Source organism: Aedes aegypti, chromosome 2, assembly GCF_002204515.2.
Source record: "Aedes aegypti strain LVP_AGWG chromosome 2, AaegL5.0 Primary Assembly, whole genome shotgun sequence".
NCBI lineage: Eukaryota > Metazoa > Arthropoda > Insecta > Diptera > Culicidae > Aedes > Aedes aegypti.
Genome location: NC_035108.1, coordinates 460,729,612 through 460,754,293, shown reverse-complemented (window position 1 = coordinate 460,754,293; position 24,682 = coordinate 460,729,612). Strand labels below are relative to the sequence as shown.

The 24,682-nt window shown below is 40.7% G+C and overlaps 2 protein-coding genes across 2 annotated transcripts in view; one reads left to right on the top strand and one right to left on the bottom strand.

Annotated features, from left to right (window-relative positions):
• The window catches only part of LOC5569709 (serine/arginine repetitive matrix protein 2), a 32,099-nt gene extending 28,603 nt beyond the window's left edge, over window positions 1–3,496 (bottom strand). Inside the window, exons 1-2 of the mRNA XM_001658647.2 lie at window positions 2,588–3,496; window positions 2,407–2,524 (exon numbers count right to left, since the gene is read on the bottom strand). Of these exons, the coding sequence (XP_001658697.2) occupies window positions 2,407–2,524; window positions 2,588–3,141 (672 nt within the window). The 5' untranslated portion in view covers window positions 3,142–3,496. The remainder of the gene's footprint in view (window positions 1–2,406; window positions 2,525–2,587) is intronic.
• Window positions 3,497–11,671: 8,175 nt separating this feature from the next.
• LOC5569705 (ran GTPase-activating protein) lies at window positions 11,672–22,860 on the top strand. Its single transcript, XM_001658646.2, has 3 exons — window positions 11,672–11,912; window positions 11,983–12,305; window positions 21,429–22,860. Exons 1-3 carry the CDS (start codon window positions 11,804–11,806, stop codon window positions 22,746–22,748), a joined length of 1,752 nt encoding a protein of 583 aa, XP_001658696.2. The 5' UTR covers window positions 11,672–11,803; the 3' UTR covers window positions 22,749–22,860.
• The last annotated feature ends 1,822 nt before the right edge of the window (window positions 22,861–24,682 follow it).

The following is a 24,682-nucleotide window of genomic DNA, read 5'->3' as shown; positions in this document are numbered from 1 at the left end:
CAAAACTGTGGTCTAGTATCCTTCGATATTGGTCATATCGACATACGGAGAGAAAATTGAGAACAAAAAATCAACAGAAACACAGCGAGTTATGGAGATATCGAGATATGGAGAGTGAAAATATATGCAGACTGAAGGGACTTATGAAATTATCGACATAGGGAGAGATCGAGATGTAGAACATCGATATGTGGAGAGTCGACTGTAACATATTTGGAACATTTTTCAGCATTTCTCCATTTTCATATAAACTTACATCGTCTTTGGGCCACCTTTAAATCATTACCTGAAAAGCTGAAAATTTCACAGAACACTATTTTTATGGTGAAGATTACAAGAAAGATATGGGAAATTGGATTTTCACATTTTTTAAATTTGATTTGATCTAATGTTACATACATGTTGGACCAAACTGATACAATCTAAATATGATTTCAAGTTGCATATAAGTGCAGTCTTCTTGAAATTGTTAAAAGCTAGAGTACACTTTGAAAACCGTTTTATGAAAAATGTTATGCGATCGATGTTACGAACAATAAAAAATGTCGTGTTTATTATTCAAACATTTTGATTTGACAGATATATGTGGCAAAACATGTATTTTCACCATATGAGAATAATAAATGATGAATTTCCCTGAATTTCCATTTTATTATTTTTTGCCCCCGACGTAAATCACGTAGATGATTCCAAATTTATTTTACCTCCATTTCACCTGACTAAGATAGAGATCACTAAACCATTCATAATAACCAAATAGTGACTCGGTCATTTTTACTGAGGTTACCTATCGCGCTTACGTGAAAATCACAAAGGTGCCTAAATTCATTTTGACATCTGCATATTGTACGTTAGTGTGGGACAAAATTTAGATTCTCGCTCCAGTCCACTTTTCGGATTGCATTTTGGTCCCATCACAACTGTGCAAAATTTCAGCTCGATCGGTGAAACTATATTTACGCGCCAGCCGTTCAAAGTTTGTATGGGATTTACTATGGGAAAACTTACTTTTGCAAAGAAAAATCGCCAGAGGTCGCACATTGACCTCTATAAAAATTCTGAACACAGACCTCGATAGGTATTTTTGCGATAAAGTATATTATCGAAGACCGCGAAACAATCCGACACTTGTGAAAAAAGTTATTCAATAAAAACCTATTAGCAAGGCGACGTTGATTAACACGTAAAGGAATAACAATAATAACAAAATCGGGCAAAATTACCAAGTAGTATTTGTTTAATAACTTTTTTCACAAGCATCGGATTGCTTTGCAGTCTTCGACAATGTTATTCATTTTAGAAATACCTATCGAGGGCTGTATTCAGAATTTTTATAGAGATAAATGGGCGAACTCTGGCGATTTTTCTTTGCAAAAGTAAGTTTTCCCATAGTAAATCCCATACAAACTTTGAACGGCTGGCGCGTAAATATAGTTTCACCGATCGAGCTGAAATTTTGCACAGTTGTTATGGGACCGAAATGCAATCCAAAAAGTGGACTGGAGCGAGATTCTAATTTTTTTTATATAACCGTGTCCCAGGCTATTGTACGTACATTCGGTGTTGAGCTCAAATCCTAAGATGGCGCCCGAGGTCTATACAAAAAGCAGTGTACAGAGAGGAGGAGGGTGAAAAAGTTTCATTTTACGTTGTAATTAATGAAGATTCTCAAACGTTCATTTTTGGAACCGGTTGTTTTCCTTCTAGTTTTCAATATCCGTAATTTTTGCAACTTCTCTCCTCGTTCCACCACAACGTAGTTTTCAAACGTTTCCCTTGTTTGAGATCACGACGAAAATACATTAAACTCTCGCATAATCTGGGATAACGCCCTAAAAGCCATTGGTAACCACGTGTGTAGCTCGTTGTTCCTGAGAAAATGAAAAATCAAACATCCAAACCAACACCACTGGCAGGTAGAGAATGATCCTTTCTTCACCATTGCGTTGTTGAACAACGTGTAACTCCATTCAAATTCATAGAAACAACGAGCTACACACATGGTTACCAATGGCTTTTAGGGCGAGATCAGAAGTTATGCGAGAACTAAACAATAATGCTTGATCATGGATTGAACTTAATCGTCGGTTTTATTTTCTACAATTTAACAGGACGCACAGCAAAAGTACTAGCGGATGACGTCATTGACAACTGTTTCCAAAAGTTCTAACTCTCATGTTCACTCTAAAGCTCTTTTTTCTGTAAAATAAGCTTTTGAATACTGAAACACTTGTATCTTTTAAAATTTAGCGATTATTTCTTAGTGCGTCAAATTAGAAACATTGAAGAATTGATGCGTCAATTAAGGAACCTAATGTGTTCCACAAAAAATCATTAAGAAAAAAATATAGTACGTCCACGGTAACCCAATTACGATTAAAACTAATATCATATCTTAAAACTTACCTTGCCGTCAAACTTCGCGCTTCCATTCGGCGTCTTCTCAAAGTCATCCTCCGCAAAGCCTTGGAATCCTTCCCCTGGACTGCCAAATTCATCATTCAGCCAGGACTTATTGCTATTACTGGAAAGAAAAACGAAATAATCATCCTTCAAACGAATCAATAGGAGATTATTCTCCCCTTACCTCTCAGGACCTGTCCTTTCCGGTCCGGCCTCTTTGTCCTGCGTCGTTCCATTCGTCGATTTTGACTTTGCACCATCATTGCTTCCAGATGCTTCCACGCTACGTTCCGGAGCCTGCTCTTCAACCGGATCACTGTCCGCGAAATCGATCATCATGGGTGGAATCTGCTGCGCCATAATGTCCGGTTCCGGTTGCTGAATCTGTGGCCCATACTTGTTGCCCCCCTTGTTGTTTTGATCCGGCTGCTTCTGGTGCCAGTTGTTCTGGTAGTTCCGCGGATAGTTCCCATCCGGAGCACCGTTATTGTTGTTCCACGAGTTGTTATTCCGATAGGGCCGTCGGTCCTCGTAGCTCCGACGATTCCCGCCGTATCCTCCGCGATAGTTACGGCGGTCCTTATTGCTGTTGTTGTATCGGTTATCCGGACCTCCGTACCGATTGTTGTTCCCGCCGCCCCAATTCTTGTAGTTGCCGCCACCCATCCCATCGTTGTTGTTGTTCCGCTGGTTCCGATTGTTCCACGGAACGTTATTATCGTTGTTTCGATGGCTCATACTTGTGACACTTCCAACTTGGTCCCATTCGCAACACGATTCCAAGGCCAAGAGGGCGCCCTAATTTCACTACACTGTCTTCTTTGATCAGCCAGCCAGGAGACGGTTTCTCCCCCGCTTAATTCCGCGCCACTGATCACTCGACCCGATCAACTAATGCACTTCTCAAATTGCTTGAACCGTCCCGAATCGAACTGCACCAATTTTCACGCTTATCACCGATAATTAATGGGAATTTTTGGCAAACATATTTTTGCTCGCCGTAAAGTTTTCTTTTCGTTTGGACGTTTTGAAGTGAAATTTCGGGACGACAGCTGTCATCGAGATGCATCATGCAAAGGCGACTATGATTTTATGCTGCGGGGCACGTTCGCTGATTTTATGCTGCCAATATCGACTCTGAGATTTCTGGATGTGCAGGCAATACTCGACGAATGTCAGCTTGCCGATGGACCTATGCACGGGTTCATTATTTGACGTTTTAGCGGTAGCGTGTTATTTATGCAACCATGCAAATCAGTGAATTTGGCAACGCTCAGACGTCACATTAGTGAACTCGTGCATCGGTCCATAGAGTGAGTGGACGGCACCAGCATGCTAACTCAAAAGTACCCTTTAAATGGGTTCCAAATACCCATTTTTATGAGCAGTACTAAGTTGTCAGAAAAAGGGTACTTTTTAATTTTCATAAAAGGGTAAAGACCCAATAACTGAGTTGGTTACCAGTTTAGAATTCAAATCCCTACAGACCACGCGGACCCCTTTCATAACCATGCGGATTGGATTACCGAACAGCTAATTATAAGTGTCAATTTATATATTTTAGCGCCAGCCGTTCAAAGTTTGTATGGGATTTACTATGGGAAAACTTACTATTGCAAAGAAAAATCACCAGAGGGCGCCCATTGACCTTTATAAAAATTCTGAATACATACCTCGATAAGTATTTTTACGATGAAGAATATTGCCGAAGACCGCAAAACAATCCGACGTTTGTGAAAAAAAATATTCAATGAAAAGCTATTGGCAAGGCGACGTTGATTAGCACGTAAAGGAATAACAATAATAACAAAATCGGGCAAAATTTCCGAATAGTCTGTGCTTAATAACTTTTTTCACAAGTGTCGGATTGCTTTGCGGTCATGGACAATGTTGTTCATCGTAAAAATACCTATCGTGATTTGTGTTCAGAATTTTTATAGAGGTCAATGGGCGCCCTCTGGTGATTTTTCTTTGCAATAGTAAGTTTTCCCATAGTAAAGCCCTTACAAACTTTGAACGGCTGGCGCTAAAATATAGTTTCAACGATCGAGCTGAAATTTTGCACAGTTGTTATAGGACCAAAACGCAATCCAAAAAGTGGACTGGAGCGAGATTCTAAATTTTTCATATAACCGTGTCCCAGGCTACTGATCATAAGTACTGTGCAAACAGATTCGCTCCCAAAACGACGATTCGTCCGCTGAGGTGTGCTACTTTCGTCATGATGATGATTTCCGATAGCAATGTCAAACCCATACATGGTTTCAAAACATTCGGAACAAAATATTTATTTTCACCGCTTAAGGCCCAAACGCAATGATAGCGGAACGGCAACGGAATGCGGAACCGGTTCGCCAGCATGAATCACAACATCTCGACTGAGCTGACAATGAATGAAATTCGACCAACACTGAGTCGACAAGCTGATTATATTTCATGCTGGCGAACCGGTTCCGCATTCCGTTGCCGTTCCGCTATCATTGCGTTTGGAATCAAACTTCGTGCGATCGTTAATCTTAACTTCAAAGACACAAATCTCGGGAAAAAACATCCAGCAAAAGTGCACAATTAGAAAGCCTAAAATAAGAAGATCAAAATTGTTTTGCAACTATTTCATGAAAACGTGAATATTGGCACAAGTCGGTGCCGGCTTTCTTTGGATTCTGAGATTTTTCACTTTAAAGCTAAGTATGCTGTTTCGCTCAAGAAAAGTAAAGAAATTCATTGACTGAATGGGTCAAGAAATTTCCTACAGAGAGTCCCTTTTGAAGTGACATTTCTTCTCAACTGCGTACTGCGATCAGAAAAATGTGATTTTCTTGACCATTTCTTGGAAGAAATTTTCCACGCATCGAGATAGGCGATTCCTTTTCTTGTCAGTAGCAAACCAGCCAAAAGGGGCTCTCTGTAGAAAATTTCTTGACCCTTTCAATCAAGGAATTTCTTTACTTTTCTTGAGCGAAACAGCATACTTACACTGAGAACAGCGTTGCAGTTGAAAATACTATGTTAGAGGGTTAAATTAAATACACAACGCCACTTGATTTGTGCAGACTACATTTGCATTCATTTCAAATATTTTGTGCATTAAATTTTACTATGGTACCATTTCGACAGTAAAAATTACTATATCATGGTTAAAAACTTGCAGCAAGCCAGAATTGAACCGAGGATCTTCCGATTGTCAAGCGCAAACGCTTACCGCTCGGCTATCGATGCGGTTGGACTGAGAAGGACCAAAACGCAAATGAAAAGCGCTTTTGATAGCTCAATTGTGATTGGAATAGTAAATTTAAAAACTTGTTCTGGTGGTAGAGTGACCTTTGTGATTTGCAAATGTATCCAGCTTTTTACGCTCGCTATAAAACAACAAGGGGCTATTCACATTTGACTTTTGTTGGCAACCGATTTTATAGCTGTATCTTAGTAGGCAGTTATCTTGGGTTGTTGATTCAAACGTCAAATTTTTTTACCGATTGGTTCAACATATTTCCAGTACTGTGGCTTATGAGTCTTAATATATTTTTTTTATTTTAGGTACCTACAAAAATGCATAACTCGTCTTCAATCAATCAGAGGGAAATTGGAACTCATTCTAAAATTAAATGGTTTTAAAAGTACAAATGAGAATAACGAGCAGAACAATAGTCACCGTGTCCTAGGTCTATCTGGCGGAAACATATCTAGTCTGGCACATAATATTTGTTGCAATTCTTTGTATGCCCACCCGCATAGAAAAATACAATTTGCCTAAGTTTCCAAACAATATATTACATGTAATTGAAATGGTTAAAATATCACAAACAGTTGCAATAATGTCGAACATAACGAAACCTCAAACTCTCAACAATAAAAAACGTTTTGGTTGCGCCATTGCGAATAGTTACAATACGGGAATATGTACTTACATTGTTGAATGGTATGAAGTCAAAACTCGGAGAAATAGTAGCAACATAAGTTCACCGTCTGTGGAGTGGTAATAGCTTATATTCGTGCAACACATACACAGATGAATATTTTACAATATACTACTTTTATTTAACAATTTGGCAAACAGTTGAATGACTGGTGTAGGTATAAGCGATACACGCTAGAAAATTTACACTGTGATGAAATTCCCACTATATTTGTAGAACTTACATATTTCAAAACAAAACAAAAAAATCTCCACAGATTCGATTAAAACACTGAAACAACGCTTCTACTCCTATTTAAAAATGTAAAGTAAAAAAAAAAACTGCAATGAAAAATTTGTAACATACGCTCTGTTCAATTTTTCATGCGTGTTTGTTTTCACGCTGTCTGAAAAAATAGAAAAATAAAAAAACTCGCGAGCTTATAATTTTTGCTCCTACTAGTTTGCATTCGTTTTTTTTTCCAACCAACGTGATGTTAGAACCGAATCCGGAACTGCTGGTAAGTAAGCTGATCCCAAGTTTGATGTTTTGAATTAGCATGTAACGTGCAACTGCTTTTTTTCTCCAGAAATGATGTGCGATGGAATCCTCCAAGCAGGAACGAGTATAAATCGAAGAACCGGGACGGAATGATGGTCAACCGTGCCGATAAAGCTCGTTGTCGCTGCTTCATATTGCACCTAATCCACCCAGTGCCTAGTGTTCCTAATTACGGTCTTAATTACAGACGTGGAAATTCCAGTTATTACATACAAAAATTGTGTACAAATGTTTGGGAAGGATTTAGTGATGAAAAATAATCATTTTTATAAAAAACAATTCTACTTCATTATTTTTTTTATAACGAATAATGAAACAAATAGAACATGTGGACTGAAATCATTTCAAACAAGAAAAATGATTATGTATTTTTAATTGAAATGAGTTTTTCCACACGTACCTACTTGTTTCATTGCCTCTTCTTAGAAATATCCCCGTACATTGGTTAATTCTCTAAATGTAATATAACAGTTCGGCATACAGTTGAAATACCATGAAGTACCATAAACCTATAATTACTCATACATTATTTGCTTTTTATAAATAAATATGGTTTAACAATTTCTTAACCGATTGCCTTACATTGAATTTGGCAAAAAATGGATGGTTTGCGTACCTTTTTGCAAACCATCCACGACAAATTTTGTTCGAGAAAATCGTCGTTTTTGAATGGTTACATAACTTAACCGCCTATTCCCCACATTGTTATTTGTCCATTTACCATTCAGCAAACTGTCGAAACAGTCCGCGGTAGTGTTGCTTTATTGTTATTTTAGATGTTATAGGAAACTGGCTAGATATTGTCGTTCATGGTTGTGGATAGTTTGGGGAATAGTGCGAATACGGTTCTGGTTTATGCGGGCACTGATCAGCTTTCTTGAGTGTTTGCAGCATGCGTCAAATGGGGGTGATCCAAAATTTTATGGCAGCCAGGCGTAAAAGCTGGATTGTTTACTGTCACATAGAGATTTTTGGAACTAAAAAACATTTTCCTTCTACATTTTAGGTTCACAAAACTGAAAGATTTCCGGAAAGGATATGTGAATCCAATTGACTACGACTATAACTACTATAAGATCGGATGACAGGAAGCGTGTGAATCCATTCTTGTAACCATTGCAGTAGCGGATGGATGTTAATTTATCCAATCATCGTTCGTTTACTACACATAGTACACGCAGGCAACTTGTCTATCGAAATTCATACATTTTGCCTTATGAAAGGTGGAACGGTTATTGCAATACGAACGCTTTATAGATCTTTGTAGCATCACTCCACCCACATCAAGGCGTCGATAGGCGCGTAATGTACGCACAGGCCTATCGATCGCAAGGTTCTTGGTTCGATTCCAGGTTGCGGCGCAAACATTATTTGTTTTCAAATTCTGGTTTCATAAGGCAAATTTATGAATTTCAACCCGATTTCTTGTGGCGAATTTTCATAAGAGGTTTCTGTGTACTTCGATAGTCCATTTGCCTCAGTGAATGATCAGCGGCGGCCCAGGAGGTGATGGGCTCGAAAGTCTATTTTGGTTGTTGATTGAATGAAAGATATAAAAGGATTTTTTTTTTTTCTCCCACGAATCATCCAATAGTTTGAGATGAGAAGTAAAATACCTTTTCATTAGAGAAGGCTAAAAGTTGCATCCAATGGATCATTAAAATTACACCAAAATGGCCGGTATGGAAAGCATAGATAGCGCCACCGTAGCCTTGTGTGTTTAACAGAACAGCAATGCTGTCACAATGTTAAATCCCATGTACAGTGGCGCCTTTGTTTTGATGCGGTGAGCACTGGCAAAAACTACATTCAATGATCCATTTCCATTTTGTCCAGCGTTAAAAAAAGCATTCGATTTTAGCTGATTAGTGATGACCGTAGAAGTAATCGTAGGCATGAGCCTTATATGTTTTTCGTTAAAAAGAAAAATTCTCGCATAATCTGTGATCTCGCCATAAAAGCCAGTGGTAACCGAGTATGTAGCTTGTTGTTACCGAGCAAACGAATGGATATAAACGTTATTTAACTATGCTACGATGAAGAAAAGATCATCCTCTATCTCCCAATGGTGATAGTTTTCATCCTGGTCCACTCATTTGCTTAGAAGCAAGGATGTTACCAATGGCTTTTAGGGCGAGATCTCAAGTTATGTGAGAAGTATTGCAAATAAATTACTGATAAAGTATTTTCTTAAATAGTGACATAATTTAATAATATTTAAACTGATTTTCTTTATTAATCAATTAACTGGCAAGCTTTGTGATACAGTTGCAAAACATGAACGGCTAATTATAAATGGCTGAGAATGATTTAAATTAAAGTTAAAGGATGCTGCGCTGTAATTAGTTTGACTGGTAACTTAAATTTGCAAATTAACGTAGAACAAGAAGCAAATTGAAAAAAATAATCAGATGCCAATGTTTGTGAGGTCTTCTTCTTCTTCTTTCTGGCGTTACGTCCCCACTGGGACAAAGCCTGCTTCTCAGCTTAGTGTTCTTATGAGCACTTCCACAGTTATTAACTGAGAGCTTACTATGCCAATGACCATTTTTGCATGCGTATATCGTGTGGCAGTTACGAAGATACTCGTTGCCCTGGGAAGTCGAGAAAATTTCCAACCCGAAAAGATCCTCGACCGGTGGGATTCGAACCCACGACCCTCAGCTTGGTCGTGCTGAATAGCTGCGCGTTTACCGCTACGGCTATCTGGGCCCCGTTTGTGAGGTCGTTTCTACGTAATTTCGGTTTCTATTTTTTTGCATGTTGTATTATAGCAAGCTTGACACATTTTAGTACTCTGAAGGCACAACGTAAGAAAGTGCGTCGACCAAAGTGTGTAGAGTGACCATTCCCTTCCTTCAGCAGTATGAATTTTTAGTAAACGAAGAGAACGAAGCTGGCGAAAATATAAGGGCCCATTCACAAATTTCATAATGCTGAGAGGGGTGGGTGGGTGTCCTCGTGATGTTACGGCTCATACAAAATTTGGATTATATTCATACAAAAAGCGTTACGAGGGGGTGGGTGGGTGTCGAAAATGGTCATTTTTGGCGTTATGAAATTTGTGAATAAACCCTAACATGTTAAGCTACCCTAGAGCTTTGTCAGTTTAGTCAAATTTGGGTTATCCCACAACAGAGGTGACCTGCGTGAAAAAAAAAATAAATTTAGGTCAATTCTCACATAATCCGAGATAACGCCCTAAAAGCCATTGGTAACCACGTGTGTAACTCGTTGTGTCTGGGCAAATGAATGAATAAACATCCAAACCAACAGTATTGACAGTTAGATAATGGTCCTTTCTTCACCATAGCGTTGGTCAATAACGTGTAACGGTGTAACTCCATTCAAATGTTCAGAAGCAACGAGCTACACACATGGTTACCAATAGCTTTTAGGGCGAGATCATAAGTTATGCGAGAATTTGGGGTGCATTCACAAATTTCATAACGCCAAAAATGGTCATTTTTGTTACCCACGCCTTTGTAATGCAGTTTGTATGAATATTTTTCAAACATTGTTTGAACTGTAACATCTTACGAACACCCTTGTGGCTCCTTGTGTCGCTCGGCCCTGGGAGGGAGGCACAGATACTACACACGAAATATAGAACAACGTTTGTATGAACTGCAAGATAACTCCAGCTTGCCATCAACAATCAACGCAAGCATGGGGAAAATCGCTAGTTTTCTTTAGTTGTGTACTTTCGATCTTTCCTGACAAACATGGAAAAAGGGCCACAGTTTTCTATGCACTAAATATTCATTTTCAGTAAAACGATGCGTTTTTCAATGCTTCATATTCAATCAGATTGAAAGGTGCTTACGTGACATTACTTGCATTATGTGCATGAATTGATTTTCATTCGATTTTTGTCGTGCTTTAATCAGTTACGCGCTTTTTCTATGTTAGTCCAATGTTTGAGATCTGGGTTCACAGTGACAGTTCGTGACAGCGGAATCCCGGCTCACTATGACTTACAGAAATTTTGTATTGGTTTCTCCCTCCCAGGCTCGGCCCATTCGGGTTTATTCACACATTTCATAACGCCAAAAATGGTCATTTTTGACACCCACCCACCCCTCCGTAACGCTTTTTGTTTGAATACTTTTCAAATTATGTATGAGCTGTAATATCTCAATGACACCCACCCACCCCCTACAGCGTTATGAAATTTGTGAATGGGCCCTTCACAAATGGATCATTGAAAGTAGTTTTTGCAATTGCTCACCGCATCAAAACAAAGGCACCACTGTATATGGGATTTAACATTGTGACAGCATTGCTGTTCTGTCAAACACACAAGGCTACGATGGCGCTATCTATGCTTTCTATGGCGGCCGTTTTGGTTATTTTAATGATCCATTCATAACGCTGAAGGGGGTGAGTGGGTGTCTTCGCGATGTTACAGCTCATATAAAATTTGTAGTGTATCCATACCAAATGCTTTACGAAGGAGTGGGTGGGTGTCAAAAATGGTCATTTTCGGAGTTATGAAATATTTTTCTACAAGGGCACAAATTTCATAACGCCAAAAATGACCATTTTCGACACCCACTCACTTCCTCGTTACGATTTTTATATGACTATCTTACAAATTGTATGACCGAAGAACACCCACCATTCAACGTTATGAAACTTGTGTATCAGCCCCAAATATATCATTTTCGGCGAGAGGCATTTTCTGGCTCATCAGCGCATCCCTTTTAATATCGTTTTCAGTGCAGAGTGCTCGTTCCATGCTGCAGGCAAAGTCGATAAAGCGGCGATGCGCGACTTCCAGAGCCCAAAACAGAAAACATAACAAACATAACCTCTCCTCCAATCAGCCAGCGGTCAAAACGCAGAACAGAGCAAGCTTTTGCACAAGAACCGGTCGAGCAGCTGTCCAATTTGTTGGAAACGATTTTTCGTGATTTTCCGGGGTATTTCCTGCCGTAAACATGTCCAGTTTTAACCTGGCCTCAATCACAACTGCCCTCGATGAAACACCGGCAAAAACAGGTGTCAGTTTCCTCGGGAAGGCGCTTAAATGGGAAACCGAAGCCGGAGGTAAGTGGAACACCTGCCAATCAAATGCAGCTGTCGTAATTCGTACCTAATCCTGTTGTTTACCCGGAAGCCAAGGAACTGCTGGACGCCATCGATGCCTGCACCGGGCTGCACTTCCTCAATCTGGAGGGCAACACCCTGGGGGTGGAAGCGGCCAAGGGCATTGCCAAAGCCCTGGAGAAACACCCGGAACTGAAGGAAGCCCTGTGGAAGGATTTGTTCACCGGCCGGATGAAGACGGAAATTCCGCTGGCCCTGAAGGCGATGGGCGAGGGAATGATTGCAGCCGGGGCCCAGCTGACGGTGCTGGACTGCTCGGACAATGCGCTGGGACCGAACGGGATGACTGGGCTGGTGGATTTGCTGAAGAGTGCGACCTGCTATACGCTGCAGGTGAGTTTTTTGGGACTGGGTTCAATGCACAGTGGTCCACAGTAGAACGAAATTAAAACGAAAGTAATCACCTTAGTTTTGCTAATTTGCTAAATTAGTTAATTTTAGTTCAAAATCCAGTCAATTTTTATGAACATCTATCATTGCTATCTGAAATGCAGTAATTTAATATTCATAAAGATGTTTTTTTTTATTCTTCAATGTACCAATAATCGAGCTTGACAATACTCTGGTCAGTTTGACAGATCATTCACAGGCAAGACAAAGATAAAACTTGGGGAAAGTGATGCAATTTGGCCATCTTAAGAAAAACTATAAAAGTGCTAAAAATATTATAAAATTTTCGGACTTTAACATGATTTATAAAAAAAATTAAGACCAATACGCAAGATACGCATGATTTATGTTGGCTCACAAATGAATGAATATTTTTTTAAATTAGCCTTTTTTGAGTCGATTTTTAACCAATGGGGTGATATGAGTGCTCCTTCGTTGACAGCTTTAGTGATAATAATTAGCACCAGAGGCACGGCCAGCTTATTAAGCTTATTAAGCTTCCTTGACCTTGTAAAAAGTTTTTAAACTAATAGGTTATCGTCACAAATAAATAAACATACATACATACATTAACATCCAGATCTACCACAATGAGCACCCTACTTTTGATTATGAAATTATCATATAATCAGAAAAAATCCATTGAAAAAAACATTCAAATAATTCAAATGATCATCAAACATTTTTTTAAACTACTTTTGGTCGAATAATCATTTGAATTATTTGAGAGTGCTTTGCGAAGACCCAAGCAGTCAGATTTATTTTCGCGCGCTCGGAGTGTTTTTCGGTGGCTTCGTTTGTTTACTCAGTGCTTAGCGAAGACACAAGCAGTCCGATTCATTTTTCGTGCGCTCGGAGTGTTTTTTTTTCAGTTAGCACTTCATTCGCGCGCCATCGGAGTTATTTTATATTCCTGCTTATACGTGTTGACGCTGCGATTGTAACTGTTCAGTCGAGGATGGATTACCAATTGGTGAGCTCGTTTCATGCTTGTAATAACACATTTGTATCATAACATGTATCTTTTTATGAATTTGTTGAACAAACTATGAATAGTTCGTCACTTGAGTGTTGACATAAGCGCTTATTCATGTTTTATAAAATTGCGAAATTCAAACCTTTGAATAGTTCGATGTTTAAGATGTCGACGGTTACATGAATCGCATCACTTACCAAGGTGAATCCTGATCATGTAGCTTTGAAACCCTCCCACTAACAAAACTCCTTCCCGTGGCAACCATGAAGATGCAGAGGTATACTCGGTCTTTAGAAACAATGGATGTCACACTAACATTCCTTCCCTTCCCCGATGACCGTAAGGACGTGGCTGGCGCCGTTATTGACATTACTAATTTCAGAGTCCTCGAAAATGTACATTGGTATGCTACTCCCAAGCTACATCTGTTGGTTCCCTGTACAATTTCGATGATTCTTGTCAATTACGGAGTAGCAACTACGAATTGTACGGTCATCAATGCTCATGCTCATGCTCAATAATTTGAATTATTTGAATGTTTTTGTCAAAATAAATACAGTCAACTCTCCATAACTCGACCATCGAGAGGCAGATATCCAGTTGTAGAACGAGGAATGTAGGCACATTCTGGAGGAGGAGAAGAATGCAGCGCGGGCGGTCATGCTGCAACAAGGGACCCGACAGAACGTGGAACGTTATAGACGGAAACGGCAACAGCAGACCCGCCTCTTTCGGGAGAAAAAACGTCGCCTGGATGAGACGGAGTGCGAGGAAATGAAACAGCTGTGTAGGTCTCTAGAAACACGTAATTTCTATCAGAAGCTCAACGCATGATCCCGCAACGGCTCTGTGCCGCGAGCCGAGATGTGCAGGGATAAGGACCCGGTCAACCGGATTCAATATAGATTCGTTTTGAACCGTTAGCGATCGCCATAGTTGGTCAAAGATCTATAAAGAATTGTGAAGACTGGTTGGTCGAGGATGGGAGCATTTTGACGGCCGAGCGTGAGGTGATCGAAAGGTGGAAGTAGCACTTCGACGAACATCTGAATGACGTTGAGAGCAGTCCGATACATCAAATCCTGGAGCGCTCCCTTCGCAAGAAAGACTGAAGACTGTAAAGAAAAAGTTATCCCAGCATTTCAAAATGACTGACTGTGGCGAAGCGAAGCATTTCCTCGGAATGAAGATTTCTTATAATAGGAAGCAAGGACGAATGGAGCTGTCACAAGAGGCCAGTATCAAGAAGATTCTAAGGAACTTTTCTATGGAAGACTGTTATACGACTAAAACACCGATGGAAAAGGACTCGCAGCTATTCCAAGGTACGTCAGAAGTAACAGAAGCACCATATCGAGAATTACTGGGGAGTTTAATGTACATTATGCTGGCTACTCGACCGGACATACGCTTCCCAGTAGGATACATTGGACGTTTTCAGCAGCGACCTGATGTTCCTGAAGTTTTCACGCAATGAACAAATGGTACCCTTAGTTGGATATGTCGATGCTGATTGGGTAACTGACCAACAGGACAGAAAATCGGTGAGTGGTTTCCTATTTCAGATATTCGGGAAAGCAGCGTTGGTCAAGTAAGAAGCAGACAACGGTAACGACTTCATCCAGTGAGGCCGCGTATGTGGCACTAGGTTCTGGCGTGACAGAAGCTATATGACTGGCTGGACTCCTTGACGACCTTGGCATTCGAGGCACAACACCGTGAAGGCATAAAATACGTTCAGTGTGGCAACACGTCATCGCAGTTGCAGTCATGCAGGATGGCAACTGTCAAGAACAAAAAACATCAGTGAATATATAGGCCTTTTCATGTGACAGATCCGTCTATGCATTTGTTTACATCGGTGGCACACGGGCCTGTTATTTTCATAGAAGAAATGTCAAAGTGCTTCCCGATCAGCTGATTTGAGACGTCATGTGAATAGGCCTATCGCGCCAAAATAACTCTCCAATTCATAATGTTCGAGTGTAGAGAATAAAACTTTTTTATTAGTTGATTGACTGTACAACAGTACACATCGTGTTTTATTTCAAGAGGTAATGTGCTCAGTAATAAAGTAAAAAGTGTGTGCGACCTGATGAGCAATCAAGATGGAGCGGCTAGGAATTCCGAAGCTCAATAATCAGAACTATGGCAGCTGGAAATTCACCGTCGAGCTACTGCTGGTGAGAGAGGACCTGTGGAAGTTTGTGAGCCCAGGGACTTCACCGGAGCAAACTGCTGCGGCGGGGGTAAATGCAGCCTTCCGAAATCCTTCAGTACCCTTTCGACGGCTTTGGACTGCCGTAAAGAAGAAGAAATCACACTGGAGTTGGTGAAACAAAAAGTGTTGGATAAAGTGATGAAACGCAAAGGGGACGAAAAAAGTGAGAAAGCTTTGAGAGTGAAAGAAAAAGCTTCGCATAAGAAAAGTGTTGTTTGCCACAACTGTCAGAGAGTCGGACATAAGAAAAAGGATTGTCGAGTGAAACCGAAACCGAGTGAAGTGAGTCGGGACGAATCGAAAGCTTCGAGAAGTGCACAGGCCAAAGTGGCATCATACACGAAAGAAAATGACGATGCGTTCGCGTTCGCGGTCAGTGATGACTCGATTAGTGAGTGGATGATTGACTCTGGTTCTTCGTGGCACATTTGTGCAAACCGCGAATATTTTGACACTGTTGTGAGAAGAAGTTTGGAAACCCCGAGTATGGTGATTGTGGCTGATGGTCGGAAGTGTCTGGTGGAAGGCGAAGGAACGTGTCGAATTTCTTTTTTGGTTCAAGGTCAAGGAGCGAAGCAGGTGGTACTATCCAGAGTACTGTACGTTCCGGAAATGAATGCCAACCTGATATCCGTTGGCTGTTTGGTCAAGAAAGGAGCTGAGGTGAGTTTTTCTGCATCTGGTTGTACTATTTCTTGTGGTGGCCGAACAGCAGGCGAAGCGGTACTTGAAGGCGGCTTGTATTTGTTGAAGATAGTAAAAACGCCTATGGTATCGGTCGCTAAAAGCCACAATCCACTGTGTATCCACGAGTGGCATCGAAGATTGGGACATCGGGACCCGGAAGCCATTTTGGAACTGGAGAGAAGCGGATTAGCTAGTGGTTTTCGCATTCAGCCGTGTGGTATCCGAGCGGTATGCGAGTGTGGCTTAAAAGGAAAGATGGCAAGGCTTTCATTTCAGAAACACGCCGATCAGAAATCGACCGCAATATTGGATCTCATCCACAGTGACGTATGTGGCCCCATGAATACTCCCACACCGGGAGGATGCCGACTTTAGTCGATACAGCTGGATCTTTTTCCTTCGTAAGAAATCCGAGATCGAAGAATGCTTCAAGCGTTTCGTAAGGATGGCCAAAACGCAGTTCGGCAAGACACCGAAGGTACTTCGATCCGATCAGGGTGGGGAGTACAGGTCTAAATCCTTCGAAAAACTTTGCGCTCAGGAAGGTATACTGCAGCAGTACACTACTGCTTATACACCCCAACAAAATGGTGTTTCAGAGCGCAAAAACAGGTCACTGGTAGAGAAGGGAAGATGTATGCTCCTGGATGCCAACATGGGCTACCGTTATTGGGCGGAGGCTGTGAATACCGCCAATCATCTGCAGAACATGCTTCCAACACGGGTGAGAGATAAGACGCCGTATGAAATCGTTTTCAAGGAGAAGCCGGATTTGGAACATCTTCATGTGTTCGGTTCGCAAGCGTGCGTGTTTGTGCCATCGGAGAAGCGCACTAAATTGGAACCGAAAGCTGTCAGGATGACTTTCATCGGATATTCGTCGCAGCACAAAGGCTATCGTATGATCGATTTGGAAACGGACAAGGTTGTCATTAGTAGGGATGTGCGGTTCCTGAAGCAGGATCAGCTGGAGATTTTTCGTCCAACCGAACCAGCATCGAAGGAATCGATTGTGGAGTTCCCGATGACAGCGGAGCCAGATGAACCTGAAAAAGATCGTGGAGAAGGAAGTGTTGTGAGTGAATACGAAGATGCAGATGAAGATTTTGAAGGTTTTTCGGCAAGTTCTATTTTCCACGGAGAGGAACAGGAGGAGCTGGAATTGCCGCCAAATGATGAAGTGCGACGATCGCGGCGAAGCAATATTGGTGTTCCACCTCAGCGTTATCAGGTAAGCGGTCCAGTGAAAGAATTGTCTGATGAACCGCGCACCTACCAGGAAGCTGTTAATGGACCTGAAAGTAAAAAATGGAAGCAACCAGAAAACCAGACCTGGGAAGAAGCCGAACTACCACCTGGAAGGAAAATCGTAGGATGTCGATGGGTGTTTAAGCGGATTTACGATGAGGACGGCAATGTTATTCAGCACAAGGCCCGCCTCGTCGCGCAAGGTTTCAACCAAGTGTACGGCGTGGATTTCGATGAAATTTTTGCACCTGTTGCGAAACAAGTGACTTTTCGCACACTACCCACCATCGCTGCTAGAAGAGGAATGTTGGTAAAGCATATTGATGTCAAAACGGCATATCTCAATGCTGACTTGGATGAAGAAATTTTTATGCGAGTGCCCCCCGGAGTGACACCGAAGAAGAGAAATTCAGTGTTGCTCGTGAAGAAAAGCATCTATGGTCTACGACAGTCGGCTAGGATGTGGAACCGGAAGATAGACAGCGTTCTACCACTGTGTCTACGTCGAATGGGATTCAAGCCATCTAGTGTAGACCCTTGTTTGTACGTCCGTCATCGAGGTAAGAAATCGGCATTTATCCTGTTGTATGTCGATGACATGTTGGTCGCGAGTTCGAGTCAACAGGAGTATGAAGAGATTTTCAAGAGCCTGCAAGCTGAATTTGATCTTACTCAACTGGGAGATGTGCAGCATTTTGTCGGGATACAGGTAGAGAAACAAGGCAAGCACTACTACCTGAGTCAGAAGGCATACATTCGGAAATTGGCACATCGGTTCGGTATGGAGGAAGCAAAAGCGTCAAAAATACCGATGGACACAGGCTACGTACAGCAAAAGGAGGAGAGCGAGAAGCTACCTACCAATGACAATTTTCAAAGTCTTATTGGAGGTTTGCTTTATCTTGCTGTGCACACTCGGCCTGACATTGCTATAAGCACGTCGATACTAGGTAGGAAGGTGAGTCAACCTACTGGTGCTGATTGGGTAGAAGCAAAACGAGTGCTTCGTTACCTGATTGGTAGCGGACTTTGGGGCAAGTGTGCCACCCCTGCTTTTTATAAAAACTACAATATATATTTTTTCTTTGAGCTTAACAATATGTTCTTCCATAGTTCACAATATAATAATCAAAATATGATGAACATTGCTCTATTTTACACGTATTTACATCGATTTTTGCAAAGACAACCAAATTTGAGTGGATTTTTATAAGATTTCGTTGTTTCCAAATAGCATGGTAAAAGGTAAATTATCAACAGATTTTTCCAACGTACTGTACATCGTGAAACTATTCAAATGTGTAAGTTATTGTGGCATTTGAACGAAAAAAGTATTTAGTTTTACATACAAAATCCAGATTGGTTGAAATGTATAGTTTTTGGGGCAAGTGTGCCACCTATTTGGTAAACAAAAATTGTTGAAGTGAAATTTATAAAAATGTAAACATCATCAACGAAATCATAGTAATAAACTAAAATGAGGCACCGGTAGTGGTTTCTGAAGTATAGTAGGGGAATAACTAACATGTTTGCCCCCCAAAGTGATTTTATCTCAAAATATTCAATAATAACATGTTTTTCGGCTTATTAAGTACCGTTTTACATATCTACATCAATATTTTACCGTTATTTAGTGCTGATATAGTGTAATATTATACATATTTGCCGTAATATAAGGGTACTACTTATATTGTATTGAATGGAGACAAAAATAACCATTTTAGTTATTCGAATGAGTAATAGCGAGTTACGTATGTTTTGAACCTTGTTATAAAGCACCACCTTATTACGGTAAACTTAAAATTATTTTTTAAATTATCGATTAGCGTCTGCTTTTTACGTAATAATAATATTGAATTAAGAAAATTTCATTACAAGTTGAATTACATACGATGTTCATTCGGTGGCCGTCTTGCCCCATATGGGTGGCACACTTGCCCCATAGTGTCGAAAAATAGGTTATTTTGGATGATATTTGAGAAGCTCCAAAACTAATACTTTTTGAAATTATTTTCATTTAAAATGGCACATTGGTTATGAAAAGATGTGAAACTATCATCATGAGGCTAAATAGGTGGTTTTTATGAGCCTTGGGCAAAGTTAGAGAACAATTTGCTTAAGGTGGCACACTTGCCCCAAATTCCGCTACCTGTGACTTGAAACTGTGCATCGGAGGTGATGGCGAACTCGAAGGCTTTGCGGATGCTGACTGGGCCGGAAACGTTAATGACCGGAAATCCAACTGTGGTTACATATTCCGACTCGGTGATGGAACCATCTCTTGGACTGCAAGGAAACAGACATGTGTTGCGCTATCTAGTACAGAAGCGGAATATATTTCGTTGTCGGAGTGCTGTCAGGACCTGCAGTGGATTTTGAAGCTCATGAAAGATTTCGGCGAAGACGTTAAGCAGCCTGTAAAGATCAACGAAGATAATCAGAGCTGCATTAAGCTGCTGGAGCAAAACGGAGGGACCAAAAGATCGAAGCATGTTGACACGCGATACCACTTCGTGCGTGACATGGCAGAGTAGAAGAGGATCAACGTCGTCTATTGTCCTTCAGGCAACATGCTGGCGGATGCGCTGACAAAACCGTTGGCGAGAGTATAACTGGAGGAACTACGGGAGAAGATTGGTCTGCGAATGACTCGTTGAGGAGGAGTGAAGGCATAAAATACGTTCAGTGTGGCAACACGTCATCGCAGTGTCACAACCATGCAGGATGGCAACTGTCAAGAACAAAAAACATCAGTGAATATATCGCGCCAAAATAATTCATAATGTTCGAGTGTTCAAGCATCATTTTATAAGGGACCATGTAGCAGCCGGTAACGTCAAGGTGGAGTAATCGGGACTAAGAACCAACTCGCTGATATTTTCACTAAGTCGTTTGATGTCTGACACCACCCTATTTTCTCCCATCTTCCCTTCCCAACCCTCGCCCATCGTGTAGATGATAAAATACGCTCAAATATGGCGATGGCACAAATCTCCCAAATGGCGGGGAACGTGCTTCTGGAGCCGGCCTTCTGGTACCTGATACCGAATTATGCCTTCGAAACCTTTAAACATAAAGTTCTTGTGATCGCGGACACTATCTTACTTGTTTGGGTCGCTGTCACGAAACACTGTTCAGCAAAAAGAACAAAACACTCGCAGACGTTAAAACGTTTTTTTTTTTTGCATGAATAAAGTGAATTTTTTGACGAAAAATTATGAATGATTTATTTTAAAATTTTAAAGAACTACACAAACAATAACTTCAGCAAACTTGTTCAATTCAATTAATTATTAAAATTTGTAAAAAAAAATAATTTTAATTAAACATTTTTTGATTTTGAACGCTGGAAAGGGAACAGTCAAAATATCTACATGTTAAAATTCAAAATATCTCTGAAGTGCTGTGAAAATTTCATTTTTATATTTTTCAAGTTATTACAGTCAACTCTCCATTACTCAATATTGAAGGGACGTTAGGAGATTAGGAAGGTATCGAGTTATAGAACACAAAACCAGTGCAAATGCGATTCAAGGGACCTTCGAGGTAGCCATGAAAATCAACTCTTACTATGGTTCTCTAACTCGATATCGAGTTACGGAATAATCGAATAAGGGAGAGTTAACTGTAATTTATTCCACTTGATGTCGTTCCGTGGATCAACTTGCAAGGGGGGAAGCCAATATGGGATAAAGTTGCATAAAGTTATTTGGAATAAAACCGTTTGGCATAACTACATCTGCATAATGGTCATTTGACCAAACTAGGATTTCACCATAGTTATGCTCCTTATTTTAAAATAGGTTCTTCTTTATGTTATGACAAATGACCCTTCGTCCTTATTTTATTCAAGCCAAACGACTTTATTCCATTTTCGGTTAATCCATTCAATGAGCATAGAGATGATCTGAATTTGAATGCTTCTTTTTTGCAGGAACTGATACTGAACAACTGCGGTTTGGGAATCGGAGGAGGAAAGATGCTGTCGAAGGCGTTGCTGGCATGCCACGCGGCTAGTTCGGAGCTGGGAAAACCGTTGTCCCTAAAGGTGTTCATTGCCGGGCGGAACCGTTTGGAAAACGATGGCGCGAAAGCATTGGCGGAGGTTTTCGGGAAAGTTAGAACTTTGGAACACATCGAGATGCCACAGAATGGAATCTACCACGTGGGCATTACGGCCCTGTCGGAAGCATTCAAAGAGAACGGTAACCTGAAGGTGCTGAACTTGAACGATAATACCATTGGACCGAAAGGGGCAGCGGCCATTGCAGACGCCATTTACGATTTGCAGTGCTTGAGGGAGATTAATTTCGGTGATTGCCTGCTGAAGACGAAGGGCGCAATGCTACTCGGAGAGGCCTTGCAGGAAGCCCATACTGACATCGAGGTGTTGAACTTTGGATTCAACGAAATAGGTCCGGAGGGTGGCTTCGCGATTGCCAACGCTACTTACAACAAGGATAACCTTAAGAGCTTGATTCTGGATGGAAACCAATTCGGGTATGAATGTCGAGAGCAGCTGAGAGAGACTCTGACTCAGTACGATCGGTTGGAAGCGCTTGGTCCCCTCGATGACGATGATTCCGAAGGAGAAGAGGAGGATGATGAGGACGAAGAAGACGAGGAAGATATTGAAGAGGAAGAGGAGGAAGAAGACGACAATGAAGAATGCGAAGAAAGCGACGAAAGTGATGCCGGAGAATCCGATCAAGCCGAACAGGATGGATTCCAGCAGAGCCCTAATGTAACAGCCGAGCCGGCCATTCGCAACCTCCTGTCGGAAAACAATAACGCTTCAACGATAGACCTTGACCAATCGCTACCCAACACGGTTGAAGCATACTGTCAGACACATTACCCTTCGGAAACCATGTTCCACTCGTTGGAAGAATCGAACAAAGCGGAAGCGTTCAAAGAGTATCTCAAATCTCTCCCAGAAGAAGACTATCTGGTTTATGTGGCCTTCACCATCCTCAAGCTGTCGGAAATTTCGGAGAAGAGCAAGGAAGCGCTGGAAGTTTCCGAGGCCCTTTTCGCCGATGCCTACGAGTACGCGAAAGCCAACAATCGACTCAAGAGCTTGAGGGACTTCATGTTGATCCAGTTGGGTCTACTGAAGTCTGAAGATCGATCCTTCAAGCCCGGATACAACACGCAGGGCTGCCGGTACGCGCTAAAGAATGCCATCAATAAGAACATCGTGCCGGAAGAGGAACAAGGTTTCTTCAAAGTGTTCCTGGAACACCGAGGCTAGAGGTATGCTATCAAACTATTCCTAATAATTGTGTATGCACATCAACCTACCTTATTTTGATAATAATTTAAAATACCTGATAATAATAAAACAAATGACAAAATGAAGGAAATTTCAGGTATTGAGTCTTGGTAGATCCAACCGTGGACAATTTATTCGAAAGCCTTTGCTTCGGACCCTTCTGGTAGAGACCGATAAATGCAGGGTAGGTAATAGGTATCCTTCCAGAAATTGGGTTACTATTTGAATCCAAGTCTCTAAAAAGTATCTATTTGCAATGAATGGTCTAACCAAAATGGTTCTCAAAGTTAATGTTGAGTAGTGTGTAGTCTTTTCATTCCGTTGCATGTTCCTGTGGGTTGAACGACGGAGTGTCCGGTTCACGTTGTGCGAGTGCGAAAAAATATTTGCGTTCAGTCGAGGAGCAAAAGAGTAAGCGGAAGGTCCCGTCCTTTATTCACTTGCATCGAAATGCAATTCTTACCAGTTCCGATCAATCGCTGATTAGCAACCATTGATATGTAAAGTCAGTTTATGCTATGCTAAAATGATTTCTAAAGTCACTGTTTTCCTTATTCTGCTTGCAGAGAATCCTGGTGCAAAATTTTAGATGATCCAGAGAAACCTTTAGATACTATTACGCGACTATTCCACAGATTCTTCAGGCACGGTGCCCCGACAGACCGTTATTATGTAAAAAAATTGTCCATCAAATCTGAGTACAAGGATCGATTTCTGAGGTCATTCTGCAACTCTGGGCCATTTTTTAAAAACATTTCTAGGAGGAATCTTAAGAAACCTTGATTTGAAGTTTTTGACTTAAAATTTGATATAAACCATATTAAAATTACGCAATAGCACTGAAAAAACTTTTAAAATCGTTCGAAAAAATGGCCAAACTATTCTTAATTAGTATACAATTGTTACCGTTGTTATAATTAGAAATATTTACATCTAAATTATTACCGGAATGGCTTAAGTATGTTTTGTTATTTTCCATAGTTTTCGGGTCTAAGTTCAATTGATTGCTGTTTTCTGTGTAAAATCGATTGCAAGGAAAAAAACAAATAAATTTACAATTACCAATGTTTGTATTTCAAAAAACAAGAACCTTAGAATAAATGTAGCATAATATTAGTCAGAAGATAAGCCATCACTGATTAATCGACTTTTAAGAGCAAGTATCAAACGTTTGTTTAAAATCAGGAATGATTTGGTTGCTCTGGCACGCTGAAGTCAACATCAAAATGAACTTACGCAGATGTCTTCCACGGGACCACTGACCTTCACCTGATTGATGTAACTATTTTTTCCGGCATTTGCACTAAATGACCAGCCCACTGAAGTTTACCGTATTTTATTCGCTTAATAGGCTTTGCTCCTGTTCTTTAATAAATGTGGTTAAAGAACCAATAATCAGCGTTCTTTACAGGGCAAATTGACAATGATATTTCATTTGGGCATGCTTGCATTCATCGTTGCTCCCTTTGCATTAATATTGAAAACTTTTTATTTACTTTTCGAAACACTTCAGTGTTGTACGATAAAGGATCGCAAGGAATTTGTGCGAAGTTATTAACGAAAGAATGGATCTATGAAGTCAGATAAGCCTTTATCAAGCAACAATGTAGCAATTCCCTTTGCAAGTTGCGGGTCCCTCAGCTTGGTTGCGAAAAAAGAATAAAAGAAGGTATTCGCAACCAGAACACATGTTTTTACAACACATGAAATATCATGATCACTCGTCATAAGTGTTCTATGGCTCTTCAACAAGTTCAACTATATCCCCATCAAGCACTGCCTCAGCACCAACACAACTGAACCTGCTCATTTCTCTGCATGCAATCATACACGTTTAAGTAGAGTAAATGACATTACAACAAAGACGAAGCTTATCTAAATTGTCCCTCTTTGAAACAGTGATACCCCACTCT